Source organism: Etheostoma cragini, chromosome 10, assembly GCF_013103735.1.
Source record: "Etheostoma cragini isolate CJK2018 chromosome 10, CSU_Ecrag_1.0, whole genome shotgun sequence".
Taxonomy (NCBI): Eukaryota; Metazoa; Chordata; class Actinopteri; order Perciformes; family Percidae; genus Etheostoma; species Etheostoma cragini.
Window position 1 is genome coordinate 3,062,314 of NC_048416.1, and position 14,272 is coordinate 3,076,585.

At 40.6% G+C, this 14,272-nt stretch overlaps 1 protein-coding gene across 2 annotated transcripts in view; it reads right to left on the reverse strand.

The window, feature by feature from the left end:
* Nucleotides 1-14,272, reverse strand: part of aff2 (AF4/FMR2 family, member 2) — a 210,102-nt gene that overhangs the window by 29,285 nt on the left and 166,545 nt on the right. For both annotated transcript variants that reach the window (XM_034883341.1, XM_034883340.1), the window contains exons 15-17: nt 12,833-13,037; nt 5,819-6,886; nt 5,552-5,667 (exon numbers count right to left, since the gene is read on the reverse strand). In XM_034883341.1, coding sequence (XP_034739232.1) covers nt 5,552-5,667; nt 5,819-6,886; nt 12,833-13,037 — 1,389 coding nt within the window. The remainder of the gene's footprint in view (nt 1-5,551; nt 5,668-5,818; nt 6,887-12,832; nt 13,038-14,272) is intronic.

Here is a 14,272-nt window from a genome sequence, read left to right on the forward strand (position 1 = left end):
GAGGCTGGGGGTGTGGTCCTGACCAACTGCCACTTTGGTCTCTCTCTCATGAGTGGACCGAATTGCCTGGGCGGGCTAAGCAGAGAAGGAGAGATCATTTTGCTCCTTATGATGTCATAAGGAGCAAGATTCCAGATAGGTCCATCTGAGCTTTCATTTTCTCAAAGGCAGAGCAGGATACCCAGGGCTCGGTTTACACCTATGAGTATTTCTAGCCACTGGGGGGCCATAGGCAGGCTTGAAGAACGCATATTAATGTTAAAAAACCTCTTAAAGCGACATTTTCATGCTATGGGACCAATTTGACCAATTTGATAAACCAAAAAGACACTACAACATCCCACATTACAGCACAACTACTTTAATGTGCGCAAGACCGTCTCAGTGCGTAACGCAGAGTTTTTCCTGTGTGTCTCTATCAGCAGCATTACTAGATCTTGGTAGAAGCATGCTGCATACCCATTGGCTCATGGACCCTGATGAGATTTACTCTCTAGGTATTGAAATTGGGTATTGAATGACGAGGCAATTTTTGATACTCACTACTAAGGGGGCAATTGCGTTGGAGCCTAAAATGATAGAATTTCGGCACCAAGTAGGGTTGCACAAAATTATGAAAACATGGGATATGCGATAACGTCATTAAACATCATGCACAGCATTACTTGCGATAAATAAACAGATATTAAAGTGTATTCAGTTCTGCTCTTTTCAGTATTCTGCTAAAATAAAAATTGATTGTTGAATTTGATACAAATGAAAGAAATTCATTTCCAGCATTCTTTTATTGAACTAAATGAACATTGAATTGAACATAAAAGGCACCACTAAAACAAAAGAATGAGGGTTACACTTAAAAGTGCAGTTTTCTACTGTTATTTTCTTTCAACTCACACAAAAAGTGTTGTTTGGGATGTGTTTATTGTGTAAGTTGATATAGCGATACAATAAAAAACATATATTGTGCATCCCTGGTACCGAGCCCTATTGTGTAAAGCAAAAGAAACACCTTGTGGGAGAAAGATCAGTGACAGAAACCCCCCACCAGCAACAATCGGTCCTTGATAACCACAGCATTGACAAAGGGAGAAAATACCCCACGGAGAGCGATCAAGGTAAAAGGATTATTAACAGGGTGATGGAGTTCATCGCATTAGATGACCCACAAAGCCCAGTTGTTGCCATTTTCCTTTTTATTCTTACCAGCCAGCTGGCGGCTGTCAATCAAAGCAAGCACAGGCCCGCCCCTCCAATATGTTTATGTAAAGAAGAACAGGAGCAAATGACGTAATGATAGTACAATGATAGGACCTAGTACATTGAAAAACAAAACTGAGACACACACACACACACACACACACACACACACACACACACACTGCATATTATATATATATATTATTTACACATACATATATAAACATACATATATATATACACAAATATATATAAATACACACACACATAGACACATACTTACAAATATATATACACATATATATATATATATATATATATATATATACACACACACACACACACACAGACACAGTATATTGACACACACACATACACGCTCTAAAGAGGAATATTTTCAGCAAAGACGGCTGCCGCTGGAGAACTGAGATGTGTAGATTACGCCATTGCTTCTCTAATAGAAGATATCAACAGCGCATGCATTTTAAAACCTCTTTTCAGAGAACCGCGATCAAGGCATTTGCCGATCGGAAAGATGTTTTTGCCGTCCTTCCTATAGGATTTGGCGTGTACGCCGCATACTTGGTTGTTCTGATTGGTTGTTGGTCTATCCAATTGAGTGAAGAGGCATTTTCTTTTCCACGCGTCATAACGGCTGTAGTACAAGTCTCGGACTTGTCCCGGACTCGCTAGTATTTGGACTTTTGGTCTCGGCTACTGGTCTTGCCCAATTTGGCTTTTGGTCTTGTCCAGGTGTCTTTTATTATGTTGATAATAATATTGGAGGGAAAGTGAAACGCAAAATGATTGTCTTGATGCAGTCTTTATGCCCTGGACTCGGTCTTGACTCAGACTTAAACCTTTTTGGACTTGGTCTTGTCTTGGACTCGAACCTCTTTGGACTCGGTCTTGACTTGGAATCAACTAGTCCTGGTCTTGGACTTGTCTTTGACTCAACTAAGGTGGTCTTAACTACAGCTCTGCCTCATCATCACAGCCCAATGGAACAGTACGAGACTCATATTCTGATTAGAATCTGAGTATGTCAACGTGAGGCTAGACTATTTTTGGCCCTAACTGAAACTTCATATGCTCAACAAGCAAAAGTAAAACAACCATTAACACGTCTTTTCATGCTATCTGTTTGTCAAAATAGACCTGTCTGATTAAACACGGTGATAATAGCTGTCAAAAGTCACGGTTTACAAATTTCTGGATGTCACATCACAATGTCAGATCATCGACTTTACAGGTTCCACAAAAAGACTCTTAGATGATATAACAGACACCCGGAGACATCTGCCGCACAACTTCATGGGTTTAGGTCACCCCCCCCCTTCCCCCTTCCACCTTTCGGCAGTACACGCTTTGATAACGCTGAGATGGTGTAAAAAATAGTTCCTCTTTAGCTGTCATGTTGACGCCTACTTAAAGCGACAGCCGAGGTTGTTCGGTTTGTACTAGTGCTTACGGAAAGCTGAAATCCGGTTTGTCATTCCTGTGTCACAGTGCGGATTGACTCACTTCGCCGGTGACTTTGTCGAAACGTTAAAAAATGTAATATTAATTACATTTTCATATTATAGCATATAAATATTAATATATATAAAAATACTCTCACCTGGGGTGTCTTGTTTGATGGAAGCATGGGGGCAGTCACAGTTAAACCTCTCCCAGTTAATAAGAATGACTTAATTCTCACATTTTGTCATGAAGCCACTTTTGTGCTATACGGTACTTTAAATCTTTAAATTAGTACTTTAAATTATGAATCCCTGTCCTCAGCATGGTAACAGAGAGAAATTCTTTTTATGAGTGGGTCCTCTGTTAAACAGTTTCTTATAATTTCATTATTGTAAACATTTCATCATATTATTGTTTTTATGTGTTTGTATTTGTTTTAACGTGCTGTAATTTCTGTCTTTATGTATATATGTACACATGTCATGAAAGTTATTGTGTTATTTCCTAACGATTTTTATGGTTGTGTATTATGATTGATATTGTATTAAACAATATATTTTTTGGAAATTATATTCTATTCATTTTTTTATTTAACTTGGTGTGCGTTGGTCTCAAAATCCATTTCAATATTTTATTATATTATTGTTTTCAGTGTTTATATTTGTTTTCATGTGTTATAATTTCTATGGTTTTAGTTTTTATACTAATTTGTTAGCATGTACGTATATACTGCATGAAAGTTATTGTCTTATTTAAATGTTTTTACAACGATTCACACGGTTGTATATTATGATTGATATTGTAATAACATTTCTTGTTTGAAAAATATATTTTACTCATTTTTGTATTCATTGTAGTGTGCATTGGTCTCTTAATCCCTTTCAATATTTTTCTTCTTTTTCTTATTATTATTATTATCCCTTTTTCTTGTCTGATGTTTTTCAGTCACTGTTCAGCACTTTGAATTGCATTTTGATTGATTGTGCACGTGCGTGACAAAGTTCATGCAGGCTGGTAAAGCAACACATCCACAATACAAGACGTTTTCTCATATGAATATATAGTACGTACAAACATACATACGTTGAGAGAATAAGGTCTGGCAATTGTCTGGGGTTGCATTTTCACACTTGTAGCACACAGCAGGAGTTTGCATGTTCTCCCTGTGTGTGCATGGGTTTTCTCCGGGTACTTCGGTTTTCCCCACCACTAAAAATATGTTCCCCTCCCTCTCTATCAAGCTGATATCTGGCGTCGTTAGGCTGCAGTGCATCCCCCAGGTGGGTGCCACACATTGGTGGTGTTAGAGAGTGCTTTGAGTGTCTATGATAAAGCGCTTCATGAATGTAATGAATTATTTCATTTAATAACCCTCCTGTTGTCCTGGGGTCTAATTTGACCCATTTTACAAAGTTTCTATATCAGAAATTCGGGTTTCTTTCAAACTAATTGTCAAAGAAAAACAACGTGGACGGTTCCATACGTTGCCCTTCAGATGTTAAGTAATGATCCGTTCACTATTCTAACAAAAGTGGGTGTTTAATTAAGTTTGATGGCATTTAAGAAAAAACAATGTTAAAAGAATGTGGAAATTAACAAAAAAAAGCTTATAAAATTGTAAATAAATGACAAAAACTTTTGGGGGGAGAAATTGACAAAACATCATAAAAAGTGACCAAAACATTGAAGTTAAAGTTTAAAATTTTGACCAAGAAAAAGTTGCATGACGATGACAACCGAGGGTTAAAAATTACGCTGTTAAAATCACAGAGTTTTGTTTAAACATGGCCATTTTTTTATTTTGGTCAAAAACAGTCTCTTGTCATTCTTTGTATTTGTCTGACAATTGTGGCGTCGGCCCTTACAGACAGAAGTTTCCTTATATCCATGCATGTTACTAACTCAACTTCTTCCCTTTCACGGAGTCTTGCGGAGTCTGGATCTGTAGTTGGAGTCACCTGCTGCCTACATGTTCCTGCTCGACACCCTCTGCTCCAATTCTCCATGTCTCTCTCTCACTTTCTGTCTCTGTATGTATCTTTCTCTCCCTCTCCAACCGGTCGAGGCAGATGACCGCCCACCCTGAGCCATGGTTCTGCTCGAGGTTTCTGCCTCCTAAAAGGAAGTTTTTCCTTGCCTCAGTCGCCTATTGCTTGCTCTTGGTTCGGAACTGTTGGGTTTCTGTAAATAACATCCCAGAGCAGCTTTGATGAAGAAGCGCAATAAGATAACTGTTGTTGGGATTTGGCGTTATATAAATAAAATGGAATTGAATCTCGTCGTCCATCCATTTAGACATTTTCTAAATGCATATTTTCTTCCTGTTTTGCCTAACTCCGCCAGCCGCTTGATAAAAACATCATTGCCCACTCGATCGCTGTAAATATTCCAAAATCCTAATCCATGACCTGCTCTGTTCACACATGGGCTCAATCTGACACCACACATACATAGGGAGCTGGCCGTTTGTCCAACTGTCCCTCCAACTGATGATCTGACATTTGCGTCCTCACACACATCTCCTGTGGGTAATGTCGACCTAAGTTCAAGGTTGCAACGCTTGCTAGAAAGGGGTAAAGCCCTGCAACTTTCACGTTATACCTCCACCAATTGTTGATGAGTGGACTACTTTGCCTAGAAATGTAGCAATGCACCAACAAAGGCAACAAAGAGGAAGACAGCTAGGAAGCAAACACCAATGTTAACAATGTAGGGTTTAAAGGATTTCAAAATCTCAGATTATTAAATGTTCTATAAGGAAAAAAATGATTCAGCAGACGTGTTATTGGGATCAAGGATGTCACAATGTACGTATTGTATTGTATTTGTTTGGCTGTTTAGTTCTTTGTGGAGCTAATCTGGAGGGTGTGTACAGTACGTTAATACTTACTCTGTGGAGCTGTTCTTGTGGTTGTGTATTGGAGAGATGCAGGGTGGGAGGAGCAGACAGTCTTTATCCAATCGCAGCTTCTTATTGCCGTTGGTTGATGACTCACTGTGGTCCGACTGGAATAAAGAGGGCAGAAAACACAATATCTAAGGACAGTGTTTACACTTGAGAGAGAAAGGGACACAGAGACATGGGTAGGATGAGAGTCAAATATATGAGCACAATAGGAGAGAATGGTTAGGGGCTTAAACAGAGAGAATCCCGTGCCTTGTGTTTCCTCTTGCTCTTGCTGGTGTGTTTCTCTGTTGGGACCACCATGTTTCCAGCTGCCTGCCTCCTGTGTTTGCCTCCGTTCTCTCCTCTCTCCATCCTGTCTGCCAGCCTGGGATTACTCTGCTCTTGGACAGAGGGGTTGTCCAAGACCCTCACACCTTGGCATACCTTCTCTCTGTCCCTCCCTGTTGTCCTCTCCCTCTCCCTCTCCCCAAGCCCCAATCTTTCTCTGTCCTCTCTGTCCATCTGCCTCTCTCTCTCTGCTAATCTGTCCCTGTCACCTTGCCTCTCTCTGTCCTGCACTAATCGCTCATTTTCCTCTTCCTGTTTCTCCCCCTTTGGTAACCTCTCTCTTAGCCCGGGCCACTCTCTCTCAGCCTGCTTCTGTTTTTCTCTCTCAGGCCCCCCTATCCTCTCCCTCTCCGCCTGTCTCTCTCTGTCTCTCCTTTCACTTCCGTCCCTTTCTGGCATTTCCACTCTGGATCTTTCCCCCGAACCCTGACCAGGCACCCTGCCGAGCAAACTCAGGTCAATTTTCACCCATAAACTCTTGATCTCTTGGTATTCCCTCAAAGGGGACAGAGGCACCTCGTGTCCGATGTTGGAAGGCGGGGACATGGACTCTGGCTCTTTGGACTGTGCTCCTAACCCTCCAGGATCAGGAACAGAAGTGCCAAAAGAACCACTTATGTTGCTAACGCTTAGCGAGTTACAGCTACTACTGCTGCCGTTACTACCAGCGCTGATGCTACTGTAACTACCGCTGCTACCGTTAGTGGTCACATTGCTACCGTCTTTGACTCGAAGTCCCTTGCCTCCGAATGTCCCCAGGCCCCCGATACTGACAGCAGAGCCGAGGCACGGGAGAAGAGGCGCGTGCACGTGTGTGTTGGACAGAGTCAGTGTGTTCATCGCAGAGCGTGTGGTCTGAGGTGGCAGAGTTGGGTTTTTGACGGCTTCCTCTGGATCTGAATGGCATTCAGAGGACGAGGAATCGGTTTCGATGAATTCCCGGGACTTGGGTGTGATTTTGGTACTTGGACCTCTGTGTTTCCTCTTGTCCTGTTTTGGAGACAAGAATGACGAAAAAAGGAGTGAGCCGCGTCCTCGTTTGGGCATCATGTCATCCCCTCTAGCAACTCAAAGTTCCTCACATACAGACACAATATAACATCTCAAACAGTCTGAAAAAAATGCTTGGTATCAGAATGCCCATTCAGCCCAAATGAAGTCCAAAGTCTAATCATCCGTTTTACCCTCATCTTGTCCTCGGGTCAAATTGACACATTTTCCGATATTAATGTTCTTTTTAACTACCCAAAATAACTTTATTGATTCCACGAAATGCTGTTTGGCAAGTGCAAATCTCTACTTTCATTAATTTTGGGATGTTCATTTAATAGCATTTGAAAAAAAAATTGAATTGGTTTCAAAATAGTATTGAGTATAAGCTGACATATTCCATTATCCATCAACATACTTTCCTTTAATTTTAGTCTCAATAATTCCTAAATTTCTGCTTTTTCTAACTCGAGCATTAGGTATAATTTCCTATAAATGAGGTTTATTGACCATAAAATCCAAAAATAACTGTAAAACTAAAGCTAATAAGTGAGTGTTACGTAGTGTTAAAAATGTCAAAAAAGGGACAAACATTGAAAAAAGCATCAAAAGTGTTGAAAAAAGGGAGAAAAAGTAAGAAAAAGTTAAAAACATCAATAAAAAGTGTCAACAAAAGTGGTGATTTTCATTCATTTTGATGGGAAGACAACACAAGGGTTAAGCTCTTAATCATCTTTCTAGATAGTAGCAGATTGGTATCGGTTTTGAGCTCTTTTAACTTGATTTTCCAAAGATTTACTGGAAATTTAGCGTATTTTTTGCAATTTTCGTGAAAAGGCGAGTCTCTGAGAAAACACATAGCACACCATTCCCAATTAATCCGCACATTTTGATTTATTTGATGTATGTAGCACAACATTGGCACACTGAATTATTTTTACTATTCATATGCACCAACCTATGATAATCACAGTGTCTGTTTATCAGGAAAGTGCACACAAAACACATTTAGCTTGTAATATCTCTACTATCATGATGAAAAGGAGTTGTTTTTTTTGCTATTTCAATGGAAGAATCTTACCTTTAAACTCTCACTCAATACAGTTTTAAGCCACTGCAGACAAAATAAATCTGAAGTTGACAGAAAGTATAATCAGGGAAGCTAAAGATACAGCGAGCGATAATGTCATTCAAATTAGGCAGCGCAGGCTTGTTCTACTAATCTGTGAAGTGAAATTAAACAGGGTTGACTGTCCAATTGTGTATGTCAGTGGTATTTGCTACACACCAATCGTACAACTGAGCAAAGGCTGCCACAGGCAAATTAAAACATGCCTTTTTCTATTTTTAATCACCTTCAAAAAAGGAAAAGTTTCTCCTTATCACAGATCATTCGACTCAAAGTTTCTCCTCACTGGTGGGAGCAAGGGTCTCCTGCCTTGATCGCTGCATTGTAGGGTTGATGAATGACCCATCAATGATGGGCCTTGTGATACCTCCCCCTTCCCATCCACCCCCACCCTAACACCGGGGCACAGGTTACAGTGGCGCTAGTTTTTTTTTTGGGCGTGCTAAAAAAAAAGTAGCAGGTATAGCAAGGGCTGTGGAATCACTTGTGGAGTCACTTTTCCACCCCAAAGCATCAGTTTGGATCGTTGTAATTGCCTCAGAGAGAGGGAGAGAGGGAGTGTGTGAGAGAGAGAAAGAGATGCTCTTATTTTTTGTCTATGAACTGTGAAAAATATTACATTTCTATTACAAGAATTCACGATTATTCTCAATGGTGGTGTACAATGCCCCTGTGGCGGTTATTGTGCCACTATCTATCCAATAAAGCGGGACGCCTCTATGCACTGTGTGGATGTCAAATCCGTTCTCAACGCGTAAAATTCGGACGTTTGGACAGTGGCTGTCTTCCTCTGATGGGACGAAAAAAGGCGCTCTTCGGCGTGTGTGTAGAACGTACCGGGGAGAGCAGCGTGTGGACGGGGTTTAGCGAGTAGTCTGGAAGGGGCCAGCTGGGTAACGTATTGCCATGAGTCTGTGAGGCTTATGTCTGATCATTCCACATTTTCATTGGGGTATTTTGTGATTACCTTCTGGATCTGCCACACACACACAGGGAGGGGATTCCCCAAAATCCAGACCTTGAATGTCTGGTACCGGGAGCTTAATTCAGGTACCGGTATCAAGGCTACTATTGGTTCAGATGCAAAAGGTACCCAACCCTATCACTCATGTTGTCCTCGGGTCAAATTGACCCGTTTTCCTATATCAATGTTCTTTTTACCCACCCAAAATAACATGATTGATTCCACACAACGCTCTTCGGCAAGTAGAAATCTCTACTTTCATTCATTTTGGGTTGTCTTACTCAATTTTATAGCATTTGGAGAAAAAAAATTGCTTTTGAAATAGTATTGATTAAAAGTTGACATATTCCATTCTGTGATTATCTATCAACATACAGTACATTCCTTTAGTTTTAGTCTAAATAATTCCTAATTTCTGCTTTTCTAACTCAAACATTTGGTATAATATCTAATAAATGAAGTTTATTACAAAAATAACTGTTTATAAGTTAGGTTTACGTAGTGTTAAACATCAAAAAAATGACAAAAGCGTTGAAAAAGGGACAAAAATTTAAAATTCTGACGGGAAAACAATGAGGGTTAAGTGAATAAACTGTGTTATAGCTGTTTGCTTATCGTCAATTCAACATCCTGACATTCGTGTTGTGTGAAGGATGTGCGTGAATGATGCACACCAGCGAGCAGAACCAGAACCAGTTTATTTTCTTGATCTATCTATCTATCTATCTATCTATCTATAGATCTTCTATCTAAAGAGGTTCTGGATGTGACATCATCAATGATTGTAGTTTGAGACAAAAAGAAGTAAGACACAGTGGTGGATGTGCAAAAGCAACTACAAAGGTAGATGCAGCCAAAGGAATACTGCTAATGTTCCACTCGCTTGGCAGACACAACGCCGTTTTTCCTCAAGCTTTTGGAATCCTTCCAATGCATGTTGCCATCTGCATAATCCATTTTCAACAAATCCTTCCTACCACAAGCAATAAAACGTTTTAACACTTCATCACTGGGTGCGGATAAGACTCTGAGACACCACAATACTAAGTGCAACCTGCACAATAGGCACAATGTACATATTTATCATACTAAGATAGGAAAACCTTTATTTATCCCACAGTGGGGAAGCAGTTGCACATTTTTGTATTCCCAACTTGTATTAATTCAAATATTAGTTCTTGTATTTTATCCTATGATTAGTTCATGTATAGTGTATGTATGTATACAATGCCTTATTAATTCGTGTATATTGTGTCCTAGTATTTCATTTAATGTGCATATTGTGCTGTGTGACTGATTTTGCTGCTGTAACACTATTATGTCCCATTTTATTGGGATATCTATCTATCTATCTATCTATCTATCTATCTATCTTTAGTTTTGTCAAAAGAGAGAAGGAAAACCGGTACCCTATACTATACAGTAATGGGGTCTGTGCACTGCTGTAAAAGCTTTTCCTTTCTTGAGCAGAAGTGTCAGAAATGTTTTCTGGAAAAATCTTTTCTTCTCACTGTCGACACCAACATCAGCGACACAGAGTTTTTCAGCTTGGTGCAGGTGTAGACTTAAGCCACAACAACAACAAAAAGCCATCCGGCGGTTTGCTGCAGTGTTGTGCGGCGGTGGGAGTGTCACTTAACACCCAGCCCATTAGTCTGCCATCTTGTTGTGTTATTAAACCCCTCAATGTGGCACAGATAAACGGTATATTTCACGATAACTGTTTTCTGTCAGAGATTACGACGTTTCCGACCGCACTTGAAGGCAGCTTTAATTCAGAGGAGAGAGAGAACGTAAAGAGACGAGCGAGACATTAACGAGTGCTTCTTGTTGTTGCAGGAAACATTCAGCTATTACACAAACAGTTCAATGCTTGTTTTTCATTTTTCTACCCTCATAGTTTTTTATTTTATTTTTCTGAAGCGTATTATTAAAAAGAAAAAGAAAAGAAAAAAAAAGGGGGTCGGTCATATGTTCCCACAGCTTAATGGTCCCACATTTCTATGATTTTTCTTAAAATTAGGGTTAAAAAAATCTTAGAATGGGGGAAACAGTGGGAACATAGGGCCTAATTTAGAAAAATATCTTAGAAATGTGGGAACAATGAGAACATAGAGCCTAATTTTTAAAATATCTTAGAAATGTGGGAACAATGAGAACATAGGGCCTAATTTTTAAAATATCTTAGAAATGTGGGAACAGTAGGAACATAGGGCCTATGATGGGAATTATCTTAGAAATGTGGGAACATATGGCCTAATTTTGAGAAATAGCTTAGAAATGCAGGAACAGTGAGAACATAAGGCCTAATTTTGAAAAATATCTTAGAAATGTGGGTACAGTGAGAACATAGGGCCTAATTTGGAAAAATATGTTAGAAATGTGGGAACATAGGGCCTAATTTGGAAAAATATGTTAGAAATGTGGGAACATAGGGCCCAATTTGGAGAAATATCTTAGAAATGTGGAAACATTGGGAACATAGGGCCTAATTTTGAAAAATATATTAGAAATGTGGGAACATAGGGCAAATGTCAGTATCTGGGACATCACTCTCAGGGCTGTTTTGCTAGTTATTGATGTCACAATGCATTTTTCCTAGTTTCAGTATTATGACTGGCAGTCTGTTGATTTCTCTTATTTTTTCTGAATGGTGGCGTAAAAACATAAAGAACGTGTGGTTTTCAAACCTAACCGATGTTATAACGGGAGACATCGGTGGCATAACGTTCAAACAAAGATCAAAACATGGCACATCCTAAATAAAGTCTCTCAACCTTCTGTGATCCGCTGAAGTATACTTCAGCGGATCACAGAAGGCTTGTATCATGTGGACGCGTTGACAGTTTTGTTGTCATTGAATAGAATTCCTTATGGGAGAGACAGAAACAACGTAGCTTTGAATTCATTCCCTATTTAATATTTTCATCTTCTGTAGCGATTTTACTCATACAGTTGTTATTCAATCTTCCTTTTCCACCTGTCTCCTGTAAGTGTTTCTTTCTCCCTCCCGGAAACTCCCCCAATCTTCATAAAACCACAGAGTGTTCACTCATTATGGGTTAAAACAACGGTCGATGATTCTCTTGGACTCCCTCTCTTGCTTTCCATATTTCCATAAAAACCAGTCAGTGTTGAGCCATAATTGTTGTAAATGTGTATATAATCTTATATAGCGCTTTTCTAGTCTACGCAAGTGCTCAAAGCGCTTTTACACACAGTACAGGAACCCTTCAAACACTATGTCCCAGGCTGCCGTATAAGATGCCACCTGCTCATCAGATAAACACTCACACACATTTACACTCCGATGGCGCAGCACCGATTGGGGGCAACTCGGGGTTCAGCGTCTTGCCCGAGGACACTTTGACATGGGACTGCAGGGCAAGGGATCAAACCTCCCACCTTCCGATTGGAGACACTGCGGCCCCTACTTGTGTAATAATACAGTTTATATTCCGGGAAATTTTATGGCTTGGACAAATCATCCAGAGCCAATGAGGATGTAGTGATCATTACAGGACGCACGGCCAGTGTTACATGTGTGCAACCCTTGGTTTGAAACTGTTGCTTTGCATGTTCCAGATGTTGATGAAATGAAGGCTAAGTGTCCCTAGGTGCTTGTGGCACCTAGGGACACTTAGCGGATTCATCCTCGCGGAAGCCATTTGAATGAAAAAAAGGGATTGTTGGATTAGCACCCTAGCAGTCATGAATAATCACAGGATTAATTTTGAGAGATTAGTATTATTATGAGCAACCGAGCCATTACCGAAAAGCAATATTAAGAACCCCCCTTTCCTCCCACACACACACAAACACACACATGTGTATCCCACCCACAGAAACTAACCTGGTTTACACTGACAGCGGGTATTGGCACGGGGGGTTGCTGCACAGCCGCTGGTGGAGTTACTGTGTTGCTGTTTGAGTTGGTAGCACTGCGAGGTTCTTTCCTGGGGGCTGTCTTCCCACTGGGGGGTTTGCTTCGTGGCCTAAGGGGGTTTTGAAGCTCCAGGGAGGGGGGAGGCAACAGGTCCTTCTCCCTTGCTGCAGGGCTACAGTGAGAAAACACGAGGAGGCGTCACAATCCGCATTAGAGTCACCCTTGAGCAAGGCACTGCTACTGACGAACAGGAGACGGTAATGCTCGCCTTTGCCAGCTGCAGGTGGTGAACGTGCATTAAAATGAAATCAAAATACAAGGCAGCATGAAATAATTGAAAACGGCATGCACTCCAGCCAAACAGTCAGCATTAACGAGAATATTCCCCAACCGTGCTGCCACTGTGTCAATGTGTAGTATTATAGTATACTGCATTATAGCGAACTTGTACACTGTACTTATCAATGGGATTTGAAGAGTTACATCTGTTTTACTGCTTTTTATATCTGTACTGTTCACTGTAATCATCCTATTGTTGTTTTTTAGGTGGACAATTTTAAGATCTGTCCAGGGACAATGTGCATTTACAGCAGTGTTGATTAATGAATACTGTCCCTGTCAAAAAAAGCAATAAATTGAATTAAATTAAACTTGTTTGGATGTGGAAAGCTTCAAAATGGGGGAAGGGGAAGGGAAGAGAGAGTAAAGACTGAAGAAACGAAGCTAGTAAGTCTGAAGTCTTTCCTTCCAATTAGCCCAACATCAAGCCGAGCAGCCAGTTTGCAGGGCGTCGACTCAATCTGAGCATTTTTCACACCAGATGTTGGAGTGACAGTGTTCAGCGGATAGCTGCCAAAAAGCGCGGTGATCCACTGGAGCCTCTGTACGCTGTGCATACTAAGTGACAGCGTCGCCTTAACAGTAATTGTAACAGATTTACCAATAACAGGTGACATGTCACTTATACCTGTCATATATGCCATGTGTACCCGCTCTTCATTTTAAATAACGAGTGCAGTGACCGTTCAAAATGTGCCTGTTTGGAATGATGTTTGGTGTTTTAAGCCCCCAACATCGCCTTCCAGGCAGACTTCCACTGGCTTCCCGTGCCTCAAAGAATTGAATTCAAAGTACTTTTTCTAGTTTATAAATGACTCAACGGTCTTGGGCCAAAATACATTTCTTATCTGCTACACTAAGACCCCCCCCCCCCCCCCCCCCCCCCAGACCTCTCAGGTCATCTGGGACAGGTCTACTCTCTGTCCCCAGAGTCCGAACTAGACGGGGGGGGGGGATATGCTCCTCATATCTGGAACAAACTTCCAGAAAACTGCAGATCCATTGCAACTCTCAGTTCTTTAAATCAAGGCTAAAAACCTTTCTTTTTGATGAAGCTTTTCTTTAAAA